The sequence below is a fragment of the Anser brachyrhynchus genome (assembly GCF_964034855.1).
Source record: "Anser brachyrhynchus genome assembly, chromosome: 12".
Lineage (NCBI taxonomy): Eukaryota > Metazoa > Chordata > Aves > Anseriformes > Anatidae > Anser > Anser brachyrhynchus.
The window spans coordinates 18004412-18028505 of NC_137707.1; the positions used below are offsets into that span (position 1 = coordinate 18004412).

The window sequence follows — 24094 nt, forward strand, 5'->3', positions numbered from 1 at the left end:
ATATTCTTTGCCACACAATTATGACTGCCAGAGCCTAACTCTAAACAAGTCAGAACCAAAATCCCTTCTGAAAACAGACACCATGCAGAGTCTGATGGGCTTGCTCGCCATCATCTCGGGCCCATCACACACGTTCGTTCACATTATCAGCCTTTGCTCAGAGTGAAGCCAGTCCGCACGTGCTACACACCAGGCTGCAGATACAATGGGTCACAGCCCAGGAGAAAGCCTGTTCACTGCCTAGCTTACTTGTTCTGTTCACATTTGGGCAATTGTTTCTCACTGCCATTCATAAGTTATCATGTCTGGACAGATTGGAGAGCTGGGCGATCACCAACCACACGAAGTTTAACAAATGCAAGTGCCGGGTCCTGCACCTGGGACGGGGCAACCCCGGCTATACGTACAGACTGGGCGACGAGACGCTGGAGAGCAGCCCTGCAGAGAGGGATCTGGGGGTTGTGGTTGACAGCAAGTTGAATATGAGCCAGCACTGTGCCCTGGCGGCCAGGAGGGCCAACCGTATCCTGGGGTGCATCAAGCACGGCATTGCTAGTCGGTCAAGGGAAGTGATTGTCCCACTCTACTCTGCACTGGTGCGGCCTCACCTCGAGTGCTGTGTGCAGTTCTGGGCACCACAGTACAAAAAGGATATTAAACTGTTGGGGAGTGTCCAGAGGAGGGCGACGAAGATGGTGAAGGGCCTAGAGGGGAAGACATATGAGGAGCAGCTGAGGTCACTTGGCCTGTTCAGCCTGGAGAAGAGGAGGCTGAGGGGAGACCTCATCGCAGTCTACCACTTCCTCGCAAGGGGGAGTGGAGGGGCAGGGGACCTATTCTCCATTATCACCAGTGATAGGACCCGCGGGAATGGTGTCAAGCTGAGGCAGGGGAAGTTTAGGCTGGACATCAGGAAGAGGTTCTTCACCAAAAGGGTGGTTGCACACTGGAACAGGCTCCCCACTGAAGTAGTCACTGCACCAAGCCTGTCTGAATTTAAGAAGAGACTGGACTGTGCACTTAGTCACATGGTCTAAACTTTTGGGTGGACCTGTGCGGTGCTAGGAGTTGGACTTGATGATCCTTATGGGTCCCTTCCAACTTGGGATATTCTATGATTTTATGTCTTGAGACAAAAATTCAAATTTAGAGCCCTAACCTCCCACATACTGCCCAGTCAGACCTAGCTGAACAGATAGCTGTTACCCAAAATGAGAGTTGTTCTTCCAACTGCATTTAGGCTCAAAGTAAAAACAAACAAACAAACAACTTCAGCTCAGTCCAACACTTAATTCTTAGTGTTCATCTTTAGGTGAGAAAGTTCATCTTCCTAAAACCAAGGCTAACCAAGGCTATTCACTGTTTAAACCTTTTCCCATCAATTAACTTCAACTGCACAAGCAATGAAATGTAACAAGCAATTGAAGCTGAATCATCAGCTAACAAATAAACGCTTCCCTAAGAAGAGAACATGATGGGATATTTACTTCCTTTCTTCCCTGTTAAGAGCATAATGCTTTGCATTTTCACTTTGAGATAATTTATGACAAACATTATTTTTCATAAACAATTAGCACTTGACATTTGCAGCTGTACTAGGATAGTTAAGCTATCCTTCTCTGCCAGGGTACTCATGGTTTGTCCAGTAAAAGAAAGGATCTGACCCCAGTAGAAAGAAATATTTTCTAAAATAAAGATTCATTGAAAAAGCAAGACTTATTATGAACACAGCACAGCTCTAAAGCCACATGGGTGAATTTTAACATTTATATCCCTGCTAACTAGAGACAGACTCAAAACAAAACCACAAATATGGAGAAAGTCTGAATCTAGATCAGAATTTTATAGCTCACCCCCCAACTCTTCTCTTAACAATGGCTAGAAAATGCATTTCGAAACTCCTACAATATTTGCTCCATGCACAGGAAATGAGTTTAATAGTACATCTTTTGGTATTAGCTTTGTTTAGCTGCGCAAGCCTTTGATTCAAAGTCTGTAGATAGTATTGCTTTAGTTGTTACGCAGAAACAGACATATTTCCTGGTGGGATGCCTCCTTTGCTCAGATGGTCATTCACCTTAATCCCCGTTAACTTTATGGGATACCATACTGCACGTATCATTGGCTGTAAAGGAAGTCCTTTATCCATGTTTCTTGGCCTTCCTCTATTCACAGCATGAAACTGCTGAAGATAAATATGCTGCTGAAGCATTGGAATGGGGAAGTTGGATATAAAGCAGTACATTCTCCTTACAGGGGAATTCTCCATTTCTAGACAACATAAAGCAACTCCTGAGGATGAATTTACTGCTTTTCTGCTTGGGCATATTGCACCATATTATGATCCCACTCTCCACTGCAAGTGAGGCAGCAGCTGAGAGCTGCACTGCCCCAGCTGCCTGTGAGATGACTCTGATTCACAGAATCACAGCTCCCTTCAATTTCCCTGCTGCTGCAAGGAAGGCAACAAATACTGTTGCTGTCCTGTCCTCTCCTTAAAATGGTTCTGCTCCTTCATAAGGAGCTGGGCCACGCTCCACTGGACCTCTAATCACAAATAGGCAAGTAAGGAAGTAGAAGATCTGAGGAGAAATTTCCTATGCCCGCCCCCCCCCCCCCCCCCAAAAAAAAAATGCTATGCAAATTTTTTGTTATCAAGGCATACAACAGGTATGGCACGTTTGGGCAGTATGCATGTTGCACACTTGCCTCCAATGCTGTGGTGTGCTAGCCAGTGCAAGATGCAAAAAGGATTACTTATGTCCCAGCAACGTCCCAAGTGTGCACCCTGCTAGTCAGACCAGCGTGTGGCTTTGCTTCTCCTCTAAGGGTTTAAGTTTCTGAACAACATAGTATTTAAATCAAGCTAAGGCAATGGCAATAACTGTTAGAAGAGAAGTCTCTAACACACACAGCATTGAGACCTGAGGAACTGGGAGGGAAAGAGACACACAGGGCAACTGCTGTGACCGTGTGATCTGTCAGCAATAGGCGGCAAAGAACTCTAAGATTTCAGAGGGACAGGGAAAAAAACAAATGCTCAAATCTAACGCACAAACTAATGTACAATGACTCCAGCCAGATTGGCCAAACTCTCCAAACCACAGAACCACTAGATTAAGAAAAATCTTACAAGTCAGTGTTCAGAAAAGTCGTCATTAGATAGAAAATAATGGGTTCTAAGGTGCCATTAAGTCCCCTTTAGATGGGCAGAATTCATCTGGATTTTCTTCATGTTGATAAGGAGGGGGAGCTGCTGGCATAGACGTGCCTGGTTGCCAACACCTGGCTGCGGGGTGTGCTCACTGCCAACCGGACACCAACACCCTACATCTCGTGTGCTCCGTTGGCTAGGAGAGCAAATGGCATTCTCAGCAGATACTTCAGTGGCAGCAACTAAAAGGCTTGGGAGTATTCAGCACAAACCACCGGCCACTGTTTCCAAACATAACCGTGGGTGATACATCACTGCCAGCACCACAAGGAGGAGGGAAGAGGTGTTAATTAACCTGTAAACCTGCTCCACTTTGTGCTCCAAGCAGTACAAAGGCCCAGCAGAATCGGAGGCATAGTTCACCCTCATTATAAGGCTCTCCATTACAAAGCCAGTGCAAACAAAAGGCTACTGCTTTGACTCACCACTCCACTTCAGTTCACTGTAAACATTTTGACATGCATTTCACTCATGTACAAACTCTGCTGTTCCGAAGAATAATTTTTCAAGAGAGGGTAATTTCATTATTCAAGTGAACACCAAGAGAAGAAAAACTCATCTCCCTGCAAAGCCTCAAGTCTAGCTGGACTGAAGATCAATCTGAGCTGACCTTCAGTCAAATCTTTAACGTGCGTTTTCCTTCTCCCTTCAGTTATGTCTATATAGTCCGTGTCATCTAGTAACATTAGTAAAAGTATTGCTTTCTATATTATTTACCTGTTACGGTTTATACACTTGCTAGCCATAAGCTCTATCCCTACATTCCAACTGATCTTGCACAGAATCTATATGCGTTACTAAAAGTGAGGTACAGCAATAAGCAGACAGTCTACAGCCATCACCTCTTGAATGCACATGTCCTTGGACAGGGGGCCTCCACAAGCAGTGAAGATTCAGCTCATACATTAAAGGCACATCCCTTCCGCCACCTTCTAACCCTATCCAAACCCTCACTCACATGAGTGAGAAGACAGCCATCTTTTTCCTCCATATTTTAAAACTGCTTTGGTTAATTCAGCCTTTTTAAAATTAGATAACTTGGGCCACTGGGTTCTGTTGAGAGTTGGACAATTCAGAAAGGCCCCTTGCCAAAATAAGGTCAGGGAAATTACCGTAGAACAAAAGAAGAAAAATTGCATGCCCCCCCAACAAAGAGGAATTGTATAGACCCCAAAGGAAAATTTAACATATATATTTTTTTAAATACAAAGAGCACTTTGCTCAGGAGAGTATGCAGCAAATACCTGGCTTATTCACAACAGCATAGCAATGAACAGCATAAAAGATCAATTACAGTTGGCATTGAAGCTCTTCATGAGCTTGAAATGGTTTTTTTTGTTTGTTTGGTTGGTTTTTTTTTTTGGTCTATCTCAACAAACTAGTTAGGTAAAAGGATAAAACCTACCCCAAATTCCCTGGTGGGGAGGTGGGAGAAAGGGGCTAGAACAGGTAGTTTCAAAGAAGATAAATGACTAAACGAGCAGTACGTGCTTAGCTATCTTGTATCTCTGAGAAGATTTACATCTGAGTGATTTGGGAAAGGATATACAGCTAATGTTAGGGTCTAGACAGGAATACACAGCTCCTGTATCCCCTTCTAAAGCCATAATTCAGAACTTGAGACACCAGGTAGCACCACAGCAATGGTTATCCATCTCTGACCACCCACATCACAAACACCTCCCAGCTTCACATCCAGGCCCACAGACCAGTCTTCTAAGCTCAGATGACTTCAAAGCCTACCTACTTCGTGATTCAGAGTGCTTAAGAAAGCTGTACTTACCCTGTTATCCTATCTCTTTAAACACAACAGGACCAACATCCTATCCATTAAAATCCCTACCACCAAGTAAGAGACCCAAGTGGCTACACTCATCAGCCCAGTTAACAAAAGCACACCCTGTTAACAGAGACACAAGGACTGCATGGTATGCTTGTGTCTGGACTGCTGAAAACTTCAACTTGGTAGGGATATTTCTGCCATATGTACTTATATATACACAATATGGGCCAACACCACTTGTTAATGGATAAATCTAAGAAATGCTCTAGTAGAACATGTAGCCTCTAATGGACAAGGGATCTGCTAGTAATTATTATCAAAAGAGAAAAATACAAACAAATAGTATTTTAATAGTTTGTGATGGAAGCAAAAAGGATTAAGGGCCTTTTCAGTTAGAAATTCCCAGATACCCCTTTATACCCATTCTCACCCCTTCCCCTTAACTAGGTCAAAGATTCTGTTACATCTTCTGTACACGAATTCTAGATTCATTTGTTTGACCACATCCCGTTACCAAATGAACCCTAATTTTCCCCTTTGTGTCCTTTAACAAGCCTGCATACAAAAGCTGAAGAAATGTTCCATTCTCTGCCTGCTTGCTTTGTTCAGGTACACAGGTCTTACATCTCCTCTACCCAACCCTCCCTTGTCTTTTTTAAGAGCATATTTTCACCCAGCCCAAGAGGATTGCTCTTTGCTCATTCCTGTTTGTTATATTTATTGTGACACAGGATCATATGAGATTGAAGGCCCAGAAAACCCCATGCTGTGTGCCTTGCATAAAATGTACTTTCTCTTACACTAGAAAAAGGCTTACATGACATATAGTTTTTATAAATATATATCTATGGAATTTTGAAAGTAGGTAAAAACATTATAATATCATAAGGTGGCAAGGAATACAAAAGAAGAAAAAAACCCAGTGAATAAAATGCTTTTTTAAAAGAAGGGGAAAAAAAAAAGAAAAGAAAACTATGCTTAACACAAACTCCTTCATGAATTCTCTTTATACTTCCAGCAACAAGAATTCACCATTCTGCTGACACTATTGCTGACGCTACTGAAAAAGTCACCCAAGAAAGCTCACTTTAAAATGAAATTTTATAAGGACAGGAAATAGGGATTTGTAATGGAACATTTCCTTCTAGTTAATCGCAGTATTATTAGCATGATTGCATAAAGTCCATTTGGTCATTTTAATTGATTTAATGATAAAGACAACATTTTTAGGCTGACTGCCACAAAGAAAACCACTTAAAAGGGAAAAAATCTGAAGAAATCTGAAGTCAGTTACCCCAAAAAATCCCCCCCGAAATGATTTAATACCAACAAGACATTCTTGTATTAACTCTGTTTCTAATATTGCTATTAATTTTTAATACTACTGTCAGATTCCATTGACTCAAATCACTGAGGAACTATTAAATATTTACAATCGTCAGTCAAACAAGGAACCTTTTCAGCTCTTCACACTTACAATCATGAGGTATAAACCTTCAACTTCCATGCAGAAGATATTTTTAAAATGAAGAGTGCATTTCCCAGAATAATGATGCTCTAATACCAAACAGCAGCTCAGTTATTTTGTGTTAAGAAACCAAAGCCCTTCTTACACAATTTCAAAGCAGCAGCTGTGACTTTGAAACTAGGAATTCATCTTGGCCACCTGCTTTAAAACTAGCCAAAATAAATGTGGTGGGATGGTTCGTGTTGATAGCCATGGATTGGTACGGCAGCACAGGTTGTGGTTTTAGGTCCTAGAGATCACTGACTTCTCCAGAACCTTGTCTAGATGGTAACTTTGGGATCAAGCTGCATCTGAAGTCTGGATTAATCATTAAGTGCTAGGTTGTGGTACCATTACTCAGGAGGAAACTTCATTGCACAGCTGAGATATATTGCTCACAGAATGCCACTCACAGTATGAGGTTTTATTCCCATGGCAGATAATCCTTTTCTATCACTCAGCATGCAGGAATTATCATGGTCTTACCTGTAAGGTATTTTAATTTTTTTTTTTTGCTTGTTTTTTAAACTCACAGACATTCACAGTGGTATTAGCAGTAAACTAAAAATTGGTGACTTTGAAGCCTCCAACTAGCCCGCTTTTCTCACCTTAATGAAAGCAAAAATGTTGAAAAAAAGATGTCCATCAATGGATCTTAGTGGAACATGAGAACTTCACATCCATAGCTAACACAGCACAATGCACCTCAGGAAATATTTTGGGGCCTAATCCTGCTCTCAGAGTTAATGGACTTCAATAGTAAAATAATTTGGCCAGTAAAAACTCAGTCACTTCTACTTCTCAACATTCAAAAATCATATTTTTACATTAATCTGAAAATAATCCCCTTGAAAACCATCTACAAAGTACTATAGAAGAAAAAGAAACCTTTAATATTTAGAAGCATAGACACATTCCTAAACATTTATTTTAATATAACATTGCTAAAAAAAAACCACACGTAAGAGGTCGCTGGTACTTTCCACCTTCTACTCCATTATGCCTTGCTTTCCCCCCCATTTGCATGCCCCTTCTCAGAGGCACATTTCAGAGCACGTACCCTACTCCAGCACTGGTGCTGCCAAGGTGGAAACAAGCACTTCTCCTTACAGCCAGCAAAGGTCCCACAACATGAGCTTCAGAGAAAAGCCTCTGGATGGTGCAACTCAAAAGACTGCTGCAAGTTTATTTCTTGCTTTTTCTTTTCCTATAAATTACTCCCCTTTTGATGTCTATTCTTGTTCTTTAAAAAATACACACACAAAAAAAAAACCCACACGTCAGGTTAAGATGAAAACTGCCCACACGACAAGTTTGTGTTTACAAACTTAAGAGCAAGTTTCATTTGAACACAGGTCAATGCCGCTTTAAGAAAACATCACATACCAAAAAAATCACACATGGTTAGAACACATCACGAGCAGAGAGGAATTGTGGACTCAGCCTGTGAGGCACTGAGCCAGCCTGAGAAGCCCTTTGAAGTTAGAAAAACATCCTCTGGTCAGAGCACATTTGTGAAACCGTGGGACAGGCGCTTTAAACAACATTCGCTCCGAGATCACCTGTGGTGTGCCAGTGGATTGGCGCCTGTGTAACTTCAACAACGTAACCCTTTATATTCCACAAAGATCACTTGCTCCAAAAATCAGTCCTGTCAATTGCACACAGCCAAACGGCTGCGAGGCGAAACCTGTACCATTTCACCCGCTGTCAGACTTGCTGCCAGGCGGTTCCTAAAGGCATGTGAATTTTGTGTGACCCCTCTGTAAACAGAACCTGGTCAATGGGAGAAAGAAACAGTACTTTATGTGGATAAAGAGGCACTAGTAGAGAAAGAAGGCATCACCCCACAAGAAAGGACACTCCAAACCCACGCCGTGCAAACCTACATGACAGCTCAGCGCACACTGGGGTATGGCACAGAACACACCACAGTTGTTGAGAAGAAAGGTTCTTGGCTGCTGGTGGATAATCCTGGTAACACACACCATATTTCCCCCTCATTTACAGGGGGATGGGACTAAACATCAGCCGACAACTTTTTCAGTGGAGTCACTTCCCTCCACCCAGTGCTGTCAGCCCGCTGGCCTCGGCAAGTGGTGCCAAAGCACCATAAGGCCGCATCCTAGGCCCAGCCCGTCTCTCAGACCAGCCGGCCTCTCACAAAAGGGCTTCTGTACCATTCCTGACGCCACTTGATATTGAAGCTGATACATGATAACAGCATATTTTGAAGGACCAAAAGGACCAAATCACATGTCTGTTTGGAGCGTGGAAGGAGGAAGCCTCGCCCTGTCTTTGGATATGGCTCCTGCTGATACTAGGAGAGGCTCTGACCGTCCAGCAGGGCAGGACTCTTTCCTAACTTAAAACATACCTCTAGATGCACAACATTCGCATTTTTCTTGTGTAACGATGAGCTGTCCTGTTTTTCCCCAGTGGTGCTACAATTCTCCTCTTTTGTGTGTTTATTTTATTTCTTTTCTTGCTGACCAGGATGGTTGGCATTGCCATCTGAAACACACATGAGGACAGGCAGATTACTCAGCAGAGCTAATACCTCAGTCTTTTTGTTACTTCCACAAGACATTACCTGTTGCCTGTTATCGATTTATTGGCAAATCTATGGGGCTTCTCAGTGAAGGCCTTCAATTCCAGTTTTTCCAGAACGAGGAAAATCAGAGGTGGCCACAGATTAAAGAGAAGTTGTTTTAGCAGAGGTATGTTTTGCCTTTAAACAGCACTGTCCAGTCTCTCCTGGATTAGTCCCTCTAGTCCTCCCCTCCTGCAGACGTTCAAGGACACAGAGCAACTTCAGCTTGCCTTACTTTTGACTTTCCTCACACAGTTCTCAAAAAACATCGATTTCATCGCTTTTTTTTTTCCTTCTAAGTACATCAAAAAAACAACAACAACCCAACCAACAACAACCAGTTAAAGCAGCACATCTGGAAAAGAATGCCACATTAAGGCCAATTACCAAGCTGAAATCTATGTAGTATAAATGAGTACAGTATTTCCTTCCCAAATACCACAGTGGGGTTTTTTTGCACACTTCCCCTCTTGTTACATGTCACCATGCTTTAATCCAAGAACAACTGTCTTTCAAAGAAAAGCCCTGTATGATAGCTCTCATTGCTATACATTAGTCCTGAATTAAGGATTTGGTGTGCTTCCTACCAGTCACAAATTGTTAAAAACAGCCTCCGATTTAAAAGAAAAAAAAAAAATGAAACTGTGGTGCAATACTGTAACAAGCCAACCTAATTAGATAAAGAATGCCTTCATACAATAAAAATGTACTGTTTTAATGGGTATTTGCACAGCACTGCTTTTCTCAAAACATGCTTTCTAAACTTATCTGCAAAATTACATTGCTAATTACAAATAAGAATTTAAGTAGCAATGCAACTATGAAAACCACTTGCGAACCTATCATAAAATGACCGGCTAAACTGCATCTGCAGGGGAAAACACACTGCCATTCCACTAGCAATGTAGCTTCTACAGAAAGACATTATCAGTCGCACCACTTGAACCTTCCCTGCTCTTCCATTGATTTGGCAAAGAACACGATATAAAACCACTGAAAGCAATAAGAAATTTCCTCTCTATTACAGCAGGGCCTTCATATCAAAATGTAAGTGCCTAAAGAAATATTGTAGAAGTTTTCAAGATGATCTAAACAGGGTTACCCAACTGCAGTGAGTTAGTTAAAAATATACCTTTAAAAGTAATTTATTTATGGTATTCTGAAAAACTCCTTTTACATATGTATCCACATCAGGAACAAGACCTCGCACATAAGCTTTGCCTAAATAAAAATTGCTTTAACTGAGATAACCTGTGAAGTTTATCCTCAAAATAAAATTAAATATTCAGGATGGATAAATGAGGCACAGTTTTTCCATGGGAAAATATCAAAGTATTATTTATTTTTTCTGTAAGTACTTGTTTTGAAAAGCCTTTCCTCCCCACCTGGGCTTCGGCTAAAAGCCACAATCTACATTTAAACAGTGTGTATGCTTTAGAAAACTATCAACCATCGTTCTTTAAAGCAGAAGCATATAAAATTATTTGATCCACTTTTCATATAGAAAGTCTAGGGCTGACCATAAAGAAATAGGCAGGCTCCCAGTATAAACTTACCAGGATTACATCAAAGACCTTCCTCTAGGATCAGACGATTGATTTCTTCAATGCTTTTTAGAATTTCTTCCAGGATATTTTGGGTTATTGCCTTAGACCTTGCTCAGCTGGAATGACAGATATTCTGTTTGCTAGACTATGATGTTCTCTCTTTATAGGGGAATGAGTGTCTGTAGTTTATACACACGTACGCTATGTGAACAGAGACAGACTTGGAAAGTTCACAAGCAAAATTATTATTTATTGTTTCAAAAAGAGAGTGGTTTATTACTGAAACACTGATACAGGCTTAACCACAGCATCTTATGCAATACAGAGACTGCTTGTTATTCTGCAAGCTCAAGGCTGGGGCACTCTATGCTCAGAGAAGATTCCTGCTCCCCAAAACAGGCATTTGTTCTGTATATCCACTTAATACATATGACTTAGCTTTACAGCTAATACCTTTTTTTTTTTTTCCTTTAACCTCTCTTGAAACTAACCTTCCTGGAATTATAAAAGATTTTTAAGATAGGACAACAGGAAGCAGCTTAGTCCTTATCTATCGCTATAAAATCTTTGGGGAATCAGACAGAAAACTATCTCCGAGGGCAATGTGACACACTATCCACCATTCTCCTTCCTCCCCCAAGACAAATATATCACCTCTGTACCACTCATCATTTGCAACAGAGTATGGATCAAAAGATTCAAGGCTGCTCCCAAATCCCATTTCTCCTGCAAGACAGTACTTTGTTCTGTCACTTCCCTACTGAGTCTATCCCCTTATTTTATGCCTCACAGCATGTGTGGCTGCACCCCAAGATCAAACACCCATGCATGATTTTCTTTCACAGATCTTGAATCACAATGTTATACTTTAATAGGAACCTCAATATGCTTAATCCATTTAAAGCTGCCACAGTAATGCCCCCAAATGCATTAAATTCCACCCTAATCACAAAACACAAAGTATTTCTTTGGATGGACAGTGCACAGACTGTTCTGACCACATGCCAATCCACCTCTGAGCTGAAGTTACATACATCACTGGATTTTGTTAGTCTGAGGCCCATGGATACACGGCTGAAAAAAAATCTGTGCACATTTAGATCTTCCTACTACAAATTTTTCTTAAAACATAACTGAACTCCTCCCACATTTTAAGGGAGTTTCTCACATTCTCAGGGGATTCTCACTGGAAATGATATAAGGGACCAGTGACACTGAGCCTACATTAAATCCAAATTCCATTACAAACAAAAATGAGACTGGTAGATGGCACTTTTGAAGGAATTAGCAGGACATCCTTTCGCTATCAAATAGATGAGTTTTAGAGTTCCACTGAATTTTCAGACTGAGAAGAGATGTTAATGAATATCAAACTATCGGAGCTCTGAGAAAAAGCGGAAAAGCTACTTGCCTGATGAGTCTTAATTAAGATGTTTTATTAATCAGGAGCTTCAGATTAATCTAAGAAGCAACTCTTTTTTACATGTTCACTTGGAAGGGACCTTCGTCTGAATCAGGGAAGAGGAGGTGTTCCCTTATCCCTGCCCAGTGGCTAGTCTGGTAGGATCTTTTACGTGCATTTCTACTAGCCTCTTCCTGAGCACTGGGGAGCTCTTGGGCACAGATAGCATTTCGGTCTCCCCTAGCCACAGTATGGTCTTCAGAGGAGCGAAAGGATTTAATAGCCTAAAACAATAGGATCGTTTATTGCCCTATGATACACAATAGGCCACACCACATGAACAAGATCAGTGGTACTCAACTTCACAGCTGTCACAGGACCTCCCAAGACGACACTGCATCATTCATTTCCCCAAACAATTAGATTCTCTATGACTAAAACATTTATTTCTCACATATGACAGGCACATCAGGTCACGTAAGAAGCACACATGTAGGTATCAGGGCTAGACACTTAGCCGCAGATATAGGCCTATCTGAATGTGAAATACAATTAAAAGCCAATGGGCCTGTCCTTATTAATCAGTGGACTTATGGTTACATGACAGTCTACTTGCAAGATGCTAACTATACAGGACAGTGTGAAGGATCACACAGGAAGGAACATAAAAAAAGGATCTCACAGATTCAGAAATATAATTTCTATTCTGTGAATTATGGGACAAAGTATATGCCATATTGCTGTGATAAAAATAAAACAAGAAGTTTACAAACGGCAAACACATCGTATGGCCATATGCCTTGCAGAGAGACCAAGACAGCTAGAGTTGAATCTATACAAGTCATTTCCCTTCTCTCTTAAGTTGCGCAGTAGTAGAAGTGTCCATGCCAGCACAGCCCTTTCACCACAGCTAACGCCACTGGCATTCCACCACTGCAAGACAAATGTCATGAGATATTCCAATACAAACATGCTTTCCTGGCTCAGAAATCAGACACAATGAAGATTTTGCATTTGGAACTTGGTTAATAATTCTTGAATGGAATACAGTCCAACTCAATCTCCCATAGCTGTACTTACTCTGCAGGAGTAAATACAAGCTTAGTTTTGCTGCCAACGTTGGCAGATATGACTAAATAAATTCACAGGGAAAGTCTATTTGACCATTTCTTCACATTAATTTTTTTGAACTAAAACTATACCTCATTTTCCATAAGATATTTATAGATATCACAGTCTGAAAATTCCTGTCTGACTACTCGAAGTAACTAGTATATTTAAACTGGAAGAGGGGTTCAGTTACCAAGAAATACTGCAAGTATTTTGTATATGTCGACAGCTACCATTTACTCTTGAACCTTGTTTTGATGCTGACATTCATGAGGCAAAATCCGTCCACAAGGATTTCTATAAAGGCCAACATCTGAATCAGGGGAAGCAATATTCCATTTAGATTTAAATATCACCACCAAACAATTATGTCCCCAACTTCAGAAAAAAAACTAACTCTCACAAAGTTTCAACACTCAAGAGACTTCTCTTTCCTCTGTTCCTAACCAAATTCAAAAGAAACCATAAAAGTCAACTAAGATCTCCTTCTGAAGGGTGCCTACAAATATCCACTTACTGAGCTCCTCCTGGGTCTTATTACAGATCTCACAAAACCGACAGAAAAACCTTCTGTTAATGAATGCTGCTATAAAGAACATTCCCATGTGTCAACAATCGTGCTACAAATTTCCCATTCTTGTTATAAGCAAAGTTTTAGTGTAAAGTCTGGACTAAATTACTTACATTTAAGTCATTTAAAAATATAACATACCGTTGTTACTTTTCATCCTAATTTACAGAAGAAAACGTACTCCATAACCAAGGCCTTCTCATCCAAAAGATTTAAGGTTTTGCTAAGCCAGGAGGGACTTTCAGTAGCCCAAGAGACATAGCTTTCTCTTATCACTTAAATGAGGACTTCACCCAGCTATTAGGCAGAATAAGCTTCCTTCTTGCAAGCACCAGTCTACATAACACCATTTTAGAGAGGGTGGGAGAAAGAGTTGTTAGAGATCAAAAAAGTTGTTTTAATGAGACTATTTGCAGAAACTTCATGGGCCATTCAGCTTTCCAATCAACATCCTAAATTAAAAGTGTGCCACGTTAAATCTGAAATACCTATAAAGCAAGCCCTGATGAAATACAGACTGCCTTCCATCCACCTCCTCCATATGGCTCAAGCAAAGTCAACTTTTAATTTCATAACACAAAATATTTAATTTATGCTTTTCTTCATATGTCAATTTAACCTCCGGCACATAGCTTTGAAACCATGTAAGGATGTCTAACACTTTCCATATGGCAACTGAATTGTGGCTTTTAATTGCACCAACTGGTATCATTCAAGGATAATTCCCTTGGAATCCAGCTTTCTGCTACAGTATTGGCCAATTCACTAATCTCATCACCATGGCACTAATATGTTCAGAGACTCTTTGATTGTTAATATTCATATTACAATTTTCCCAAACCAAAGCTGTCAAGATAGACTACGTGCACTACTACTTAAATTATCTGGTTTTGTTGGCACCAAATTTCAACACAAAATAAGATTTTTCCTTTCTCTCTTCCAACATCAAGTTTGGCAATTTTATTTTAAACACCATACACATAATATTTTATATATAAAAATATTTTTTCAGTCACATGAATACACAACACTGCTGAGTCTTTTGTTTCTTTCAGTCCTCCAAGTCAACACAAATAGTTATCCCTATAATACTAACATTAATGTACTTTAAAGCAATTCAGTTTAAAAGACTACTTCAAGCCATCACACAAGATAGCACCCAAGAAAATTTTTAATTGATCTTGTTACTCTGTCAGCAAGAAGAGAGTCCTTCAAATGTCATTCTACCCATGAAATGACCCTGAAGTAGCGCTACAATTAAATCTTCCATTTCAGTAACCTTTAAGGCATCACATACACAGGCCACTAAAGAAGTCTCTTTATTATTTTCACTTTGGATGAATACCCTATCCAGCTGTGTCTCTCATAAGGCTATGTATTTTTACATACACAGACACGTGCTATTTAGCAGTGGGGAATTGGAAAGGGCTTTTTTTTTTTTTTTAATTCATGAAAGACCATGCAGGAGGAGTGGTGAAGTTGACACTGGCGTAGTCCCCTCTCAACCATGCAAGGAATGCCCATTAATGTCACTGGCAGTTACAGGCGCAGAACAAATGGAGAACAAACCCCACATCAGAAGCAGCAATGTGCCTCAGCATATCCTACTGTATTAATCCCAGACCAGATACTCAATTCTAATATCAATTAGGTTAGAACATGAGGATCACTAGCACTAGCCCTTCCAGCTGAAGTTGTAAACTAAAGACTTTCCTATTTTACCCTAAATGATTACTTCCAACTTGGCTCAATATCAGCTGGTTTGAAATTTAATTAAAAATCAGATTTTTTCCAATCCCAAACACTGATCTCAATGAGACGCACAACCAAGAAACTAGCAAAATTTCTTATGTCTTTGAAGATAAAAGTAAATTGAACTAAGCAATGTCATATTTAATATTCCCCCTTTAGCACAGAACTACTTCTCAGTTAAATAAATACATGTATATTTGCAAACAATGTTGATCTCTAGAAATGGTTTCCAAAAGTAAACATGCTGAATACATTTCAGCTTCAGAACTATACAGAATAATCCACAGTGTCAGGAAACCTCTCCTATTCTCAGGGTACAAGTTAACTCATTTATAAAGCAGCAAAAGAAGTGTATTCACTTGCTCTAACAGATTTACAACCCCAGTGGTTTCAATTAGCTTTGAAAATAGAATATGACTCTGGACCTCATACTTTTCATAGATGCAACAGAATTCCTTTTTTCTTTAATTCTACATGATGGAAAAGGGGAAGGGTGCGGCCCAGCCCTCAGCCTCCTCAGTAATTAAAACATTTAGAACAGAGCTGCCCCTGCTGGGCGGGAGGCAATGGTTTAATGAGATCAGAGCTCTTAGCCCAGAACAGAAAGCTGTTTACACACCAGAAGTACCTATTTCAAAAACACTCCCCTTCCCTTGCTTGATGCCTTCACCCAATGATTTACTACGAGATCCTCCTCAGATGACTGATGTATTTGGCAATAGCTAGACACTAATCTGTTTTCTCCCAATTAATTGGGATGGGGGAAAATGCATCAGCTGAGAAAAGTTTGCTTCAACCAAAAAATCTCAACACTTCAGTTCAAGAAGATAATACGGGTGCTGTATGATGGAACCCTGCTAGTGTCACATGCTCCTTGACTGACCTGACACAGACTTGCCCTCCACAGCTGTTAATGGGAGTCATCTATGTAAATTTAGTCAGTCTAGAAAGGAACACAAATTAAATTTTATTGCTTTCCTACATTTGTCTTTAATCCTCTTGTAAAAGGCTACATTAATGCCCCGTACTCCAGTGTCATCTCCCCTGGATAACTAATTTAAGCAAAACAATTCAGTGTCTCTCTTCTTGAGAGAAACAGCCTTTCAACTCCAACCTACACAGAATTTTTAGCTTATTCAGAGCAACATATGTCAAATTTCACTACCACATTCAACTTCCAATCCAAATGATCGAAATCCTCTAAGTTTCAGACAACTAAAGCAACTGAGTGTTTTCTTCTGCCATCAAAAGTACTTCGACATCACACCGAATTTCACCAAATAAGTGAAACATACTGATGAAAGCGCCATCAACAGAAGTCTGGTTAAGGATCAAGAGGAAAAATATTTCTAGTTTTTTGTTTGTTTGTTTAAACTTGATGTTTCTGTGGATGCAAATATTTTCATCAACGTCTGATTTAATTCTTTCTGCTGTGAATCACAAAAGGAACAATTAAGACGTATTTCGGAAAAAAAAATATGAGAACCCAAATTTCCCAATTGTGACAATAGAACTGTACCATTTAACAACACCCTGTAAGATAATTGAACATTTTAAGAAGAGTTTTGAAGCAGTAAGAAGAGCCATTGGTTGGTTACTGGGGGAACACACAACCCCACGTCATTGACCATTAAGAGAAGAGACTAGCCTTTCTACATCTTGAGGTGAATGAAGAAGCAAGAGGTTAGGCTACAATCCACTTTGAACCTTGGTATAATTATATAAGAGATCAAAGAGATCTTAGAAGAGAAACAGTTGTGTAGTCTCATTTATGGAGTCAATAGCTGTGACTCCATAATCCTTGTCAAAAACTGTACATATGGCACATCTGTTTCCAATGTAGGATTAGAAATGCATCCTTCCATATTACCAAAAGTTCATATTTTAAAGGAACTTTAATGTAGCTGTCATAGCGTGCCTGTGATAGGATGACAATTCAACTAAATCAATCAGCAGGCCATATATGTGTGCAGATGCAACCAAATATATTAAGCAATAAATTGCCCATATTTTCTAACCTTCTGAAACAGCTCTATCAGGATGACAGTAAAAAGCCGTATGGGAACAGAACTTTTAAACATACTTGAACCTATTTACAGTTTTATAATGTAGTAAAAAGAATCAGTTAATTTTTAGTTAGTGGCTTGCTAATTGCTGACCTATCATGAGCACACCTTGATTAAGGTGAGAAATACTCTGTTCTACATTCCAGCTGAGCAGACCTCGTGGAACTGAAGTTTTGTGAATAGCAAAGTATTCTTGATAACAGTTCTGTTTGTTTTGTAAATCTCATAAAGCTGAAGTCAGTGATTTTGACCTTTAATTCTTGTATTTTAAACCTACATTCAATTTGGTGAGTTGAACTTTCTTTCCTAGAAAATATCTACACAAACAGTAGAACATGCATCTGAAAAGCTTAACTTACAAAAATGGATATAATGAAAGCTAATTAAAAGCACATTTTTACTCTTTGCATCTGTACCATACAGATACCATTATTAATGTGAACATCTGTCCTTTGACACATTGTCTCCAAGTAAAATACAGTAATATCACTAAAACCAAAGATACCTGTACAGTAAACATGTAGCGAAGTGATTATGCTCATCATTTACCAACACTTACGTCAATATCCTAGCCCCTTCACCTTATTTTCAGTGACTCACAAATAATTTAACCTCCTCTACATAGAGTACTCATGGAACCTAAAGAGTCGCCATCAGCTTTTTCCATTCTACACATCTTCCATGCAATTCAAGACCCCACCTAAAATGAAGCATGTCTCATCTCTTCTCTACCTTGCAAGTTAATTTTTCCTTTTTCCTGAGAGGCAAGGAATCCAGGCTTCTGACAATAAAGCTGGTGGCTAACAAAGCAAAGAACCTGGTGGAGGTTTGGTGACCCTGCTCTTCTTGTGCTCTCATAGACACATTCCTTGATGAGAAGCACAGATTCCAATCTCCCCATCTCTAAGGTTACTTTTCCACTGATGCAACTTTCAGTGCTTGATCATGAAAGCTCATGAAAGTCATGGGGAGTCTTTCAGTAAACATCAATAAGCTCTGGATCACACCCTAAAACACTTTGATAAACATATCTGAGAACAACCGCCTTTGTTTATCTCTCACCATGCCATTTGCTGAAACACACAACTTTTAAAAGAAAAACAACAATAACTCAGCTTAAACATTTCTTCCAGCCCAGCTTTACATGGGAGAAGTGGAGGAAAGAGAAAGGGTGGAAAATGACCAGTGTGTGGTAACAGCCAGAACAAGTGACATGTGCGGTAACTCTTATGGAGAAAGTCAGCCCCACATTAACAGCAAAGAGCAAATAAATAACAACATGCTCTTCGGGGACTTCTCTTTTCCTGAATTCCTCTGCCAAAATGCCAGAGACAAACTTGTGCACCAATCAGGGTTCACAAGCCTGCGCACACTGACAGGGTGCTGGGCTCTTTCCAGCATTTCTTCGTTCGTTCCTGTTTGCGAAAGGTTTTGTTCTAATCGTGCTGCTCAGACACTAGAGGACAGGTCCTCCTTTACTCCGCCGGCTTTTGTACCAGCACCAAGTTTGCCCTGCAGCTCCCAACTTCACCAAAGGACAGATGGATACCACCCACGGGCAGCCCCTTGGAGCAGCATTAGGGCAAAGAAAACCCTTCCTTTGCACAACCGGCCCTGGGCAGGGAGGGAGAGAGGGATGGAGAAAGAGCTTTTGGTTTCCCCTGTTTCAGAAAGAAGAAAGGAGGGGGCGCAGCTAGGGAGCTGACATACCCTGCCGCTGGAGAGCCTGCAAACAGCCCTGTGCTGGCAGCCTTGGAGTCCCGAGCTGCTGCCTCCGCTGCTGCTGCCGCTGCCCCCGGAGTATTTCTGCTTCACCATCCAGTCCTCCAGCCCTTTGCGAGCCAGAGAGGCGTTCACCGCAAAACTATCACCTAGAAAAGAGGAGACAATGCCGCCGCTGAGCCGCCCGCACAGCCCGCCCGGCCCCCAGCCAGCCCCGCGGCCAGCGGGGACCGGAGCGGGACCGGAGCGGGACCGGAGCGGGACCGGAGCGGGGGAAAGTTGAGGGGAGAGGGCAGGGGGCCGGGGGCAGCCGCTCGGCCCGGGGGTTTCAAAGGCGTTCAAAGTTACTGGCTGGAAGGAGCCATCCCTACCTTCCGGACTTTCTCTGGGTTTACAAACGGCAGCTAGGCAGATCCAGAGGAAAGTGTGTGGGGAAAATAATAAAGGAAGATCGTTAGACACCAGTATAAAATCACGGCAACAACACACAAGTAAAATCCGAATAAGGGGAAAGGGCTGAGGAAGTAGCAAGTGAAAGGAACTAACCATGTTTCGAGTGAAGTTTCCCCATTTCTCTGCATTGATCTGCAATTACGATTCATTTGACTGCTTTCAGTAGGGTCAGGTTCTGTTGTTGTTGTTATTTTTGTAGACGTATAAAATCCCAGCGTGCTTAAAAATCCATGCGCTCCACTTCTCCCTGCTAAAGCAAGAGCGAATTTCAGCTCCCCTCCTGCAGCCCGGTCCGGCGTCCCCTCTCCGCTCCGCTCTTCCTCCTCTCTCCTCTCTTTCCCAAAGACAGAGGCGGTTACAAAAGACCTTACTTCACCCACCGGGGAACATGATTGACACCTCATTGAGATTAGACCACTTGCAGGCAGCCTCCGCCTTCCCATTGGGCCGCGGCGGCACATGAAAGGGGCGAGAGAGCCTTTTGGAGGCTCCAAAAAAAAAAAAATAAAAAAAAGGAAGGAAAGAAAGAAAGAAAGAAAAAAAAAAAAAAAAAGGAGCAGCAGCAGCCGGGGCGCGTTTCACTTGCAGCCAGGCACGGGGCGCTCCGCTCCCCGCGCAGCCCCGCGCAGCGCCCCGGCTCCGGGCCCCCGGGGTGCGAAGTGCTCCGGCCGCCGGCCGGCACCCCCCGTGCTCGGGTGCGCCCCCGAAGCCTTCGCGACCCTGCTTAGCAACATCTCGATTCCGAAGAAAGCCAGCGTGTTTGCAGGAACGGGGCTTCTGCTGACTTGGTCCTGCGTGCTGCCTTCCACCGGCGTCTTTGGTCACGGAAGGGATCCTACCCATTCACCGATAATGCCAAAACACAGGTTTTAGGGGCCGATCTGGAACCCCTTCTCAGTGGTTCAAAATGTTTGCAGCACGAGGACAAAGACCAGGTTTTCTTTTTTTTCAGTCAAGTAAATGAGACTTAAAAAGAGTCTCCCCTTCTGCTCCAGTTTATGAATGATATATTTCTTATGTATAGAATAAACTAAAAGGAAACTCGCTGTTTTATAAAGAGAATTCTCACAGTCATTAAAAATTTGTTTCCTTCCTCTGGCTGGTCATTATTTTTCTCTTTATGAAAATCACATCTCTCTTGAGATCCTTGTAGTTGAACTAGGAGAGATAAAAGGGAACAAGGAGAGTGTGTAGTAGATTCAGAAGGAGAAAAAAATGCAGGCTTCTGAGAATTCTGCTCAAGAAACTACTAGTCCAACTGCGTAGGGATTGACCCAGATGGGCCTGGTCCAAAAACTTCAAGGCCACATCTGTGCTTTCAAATCCATACGTTTCAAGCACAGGGAAGAAGGAGTTAGACTTGGGAGCTCATCTAAAATAAAGATTCAAAGCATATGTAGTAACACTTCTGGAGGGAATTGGGACAGGGAGAGGAGGGTCAGGCTTGGAGCGCATTTTTAGAAGAAATTCCAAAGCACATGGATGTGGTGAAGGTCTGGTATGAAATGACTGCACAGCGCAGCCAGTGGAAAGCCATTAAATGAACCATTCAATGCCAAATTGTTCTTTGGATGACTGCAAAGTCATTTCTCACATTATTTCAACTATTTATCTGTCTAGCAAAGAAAACACTTGTGTTGTGAAATGCAGCCATTGCAACAGCATCAGTTGCTTGTCAAATAGCTAATAACATGCATCTTTTTTAATCTCTTTCTTTTTTATGTATTTTAATAATTTATTTGGCCCATTTTTTATGTTGTGTATTTAAAGTGACATATTTGTTCCTTTGAAGATTTTGGGGAGGAGAAAGAGGGAAAGAGATTTAGATGAAGCAGACTCCTTGGGGCATAAGCCTCACCTAGACTATGAAAACTTGTAAAAACTCTCTGATGGCTATTAAAAGACGTTTGAAATTATAATATCCATTTTTGAATTGTAATACCCTCAGCCTAGAGTTTTAAATACCCTTTTTTAACTTCATCAGCAAATGTTTTATTTGCGATATCATTTATCTTCAGTGTTTACAAGAAACAGAGGACACCTTTGTGGAAGTGCCCCCCAAACAGTAAGGATTTATTAACGTCTTTTGTGAAATGGTGCCCCCATCACCCAGCTGTTGGAAACGCAAGTTGGCCTTAGAAATGTCACAAGTTCAGGTCTGAACCAGCAACTGGGGGAAGAAGCCGTCACTTTCACAAAGGAGCACAGAGGTCCGCTTGTGTCACCATTGTGGAGACTAAGGGACTTGCATTTATTACACAGTCACTATTGTGCCATCTTGCTTTCATATATGCAGCATTTGTTAGAGCTTAAAGCAAGCCCTTTTCAATTACAACCAATATTGTATCCTGAAAAAACGAGGTTTTCAATGGAGAGCAAATCCAACCCAAAAATCCCAAATTTCGGTAGCAGTCCAGGCATCCAGTGTGCCGGTGCTTGGGCACAGACGTAACACAGACAAAGACATTAGACTGAGTAGAAATCACAACTTCAAATAGTTTTCCTCCCCATAGGAAAGTTTCAGGTACACTTGAAGGGCCAAATCTTGAGATTCTGAGCATGTTTTTGCTCAGAAAAATGCCAGTTGATTTCAGGAGGCGTTAGCATGGTATGACAACTAAAAAGAGACCTCAGGATTTGGCTCAGTAGAATTATAATGATCCTCAAAACTACAGGGACTTCGAGGCACACAAAGCCTTTTGTTTTTCCTTCCATGGAGCAAGAAGTGTGTTAAGTAGTGACGTCTAGTAAAATATCAGAGTAAAGTACACCATTCATAAAACTGTACTGATGATTAAAGGGTCTCTAATTCAACCCAGTGACCCCAGTGGAATTTTTAAAGTTTGAAAGCCATGATGTAGAGTATTATTCATTGCCCTTTCATTAGTGCTGACTATGCTCTGCTTTTTCAGAGGATGGAAAACCTTTTTGAACCTTGTTATAATACAATCTAGTTGATGATAGGAAACAAATGTATCTTACCAAGAAACAAGTGAATAAGAGCACTCTGGGAATTAATTTTCAATATCAAGGGTGTAGTGAAATTAATGACAATACTTGCAATAGTAAGAGTTTTATCATTTGTTAGGTTAAGAGGAGCTCTCTGTACCACCAAAGTTTGCTTTGATGTCCCAACAAAGAATGAGGACTCATCTAGAGTACTCATCTACATGGTGATATCAGACAAAACCACACATGTCTAGTTGGATTTTACATTTGTGTATTAGCTACAGAACAGAGGGCAAAAATAAACAGCGACCTAATGTACGGTAATTAAAGTAAGCCAGCATTGAAAAGGTTCAGATTGAACATGCACCTAAAGACAACTAAACATGGTATAAGGCTACATGAAAGCAAGCGTCCTAACAAGAGTTGTTCAGAGGCCAGGGTAGAAATGCTACACTATGCACTAACCATGTACCTGGCCTTAGACTGGTAAATTCAGTCAGAGATCACACAGGAGTCTCGCACCAAAAGCCTCAAGTGAGGCTCTGTGTGGTGCCTGGGGTGGAAGGGCAGTGATGCACCCCTCCACCACCGTGCTGCTTCTGACAAGGAGGAGCAGAGGGAGGAGGGCAAATACCCATGGCAGATGATAGAACCACACTGCTTTGCCTGAGTAATGGGGTAAGTAGTTGGGATAGTGCTTTCCCGTTCTTCATTTGTCTCCTTCCGTTTCTTCCCCTCTCCAGCCATGTTCCCATCCATCTGAAGCCTCCCCAGGTCTGAGGTGCGTGCTGTTCTCTTCCACCTAGAAGTGGCATGCAGGTCATGACATGCAGCAGAAGTAAGGGATGAACTGTGATTTTTAAAGTGGAAAAAAGGTACGTAATTCTCCAAAAAATTTTGCCCACAGAGGCAGTAATGTTCAAATGGTGCTGCTCCTCCTCTTCATTAACTCATCTATGTTTATATCTTGCAGAAATGTTTTAAGAAAAGGTTGCTTAGTTGTGAAAGGAAACATATATAAATTTTGCTTCTAAAGATGTTGTTGGTGCTTTCAGTGCCATTGTCTGCAGCAACATGAAATATAACTAAGTTTGGAAGATTTGGGGGATCCAACTGATACAGAATTTTGATCCCTGTTGCTCTCAAAATAACAAAGAGAGGCACAAACCACACTCAACCTCCATTTCAACCACTTTCCAATTAGTTCCCTTTTTATTTCATCAACAAAGAACTGCTCACAGCAATGATACGTCTTTAATAATTGCTTCACTTACTAACCTGCTGATGCACTTAGGGTCACAATCCTGGACTTGCAGATACAACCGATCTTTTTAATAACATCTACGTTTTGTTTTGGTGACCATATGAGTGTTTTGTTTGCTCATTCCCAAGACACACAAATGGGAGGCCTGTCAGAAGACAGTT

The 24094-nt window shown here is 41.2% G+C and overlaps 1 protein-coding gene across 4 annotated transcripts in view; it reads right to left on the bottom strand.

Moving 5' to 3' along the window:
- Positions 1-24094, bottom strand: part of NKD1 (NKD inhibitor of WNT signaling pathway 1) — a 289759-nt gene that overhangs the window by 89693 nt on the left and 175972 nt on the right. For 2 of the 4 annotated variants that reach the window (XM_080552897.1, XM_080552898.1), the window contains 3 exons: positions 19814-19970; positions 19639-19671; positions 19256-19416 (listed from right to left, as the gene is read on the bottom strand). In XM_080552897.1, the coding sequence (XP_080409023.1) occupies positions 19256-19416; positions 19639-19671; positions 19814-19838 (219 nt within the window). In that variant the 5' untranslated portion in view covers positions 19839-19970. The other 2 variants (XM_080552899.1, XM_080552900.1) reach the window with 2 other exon arrangements.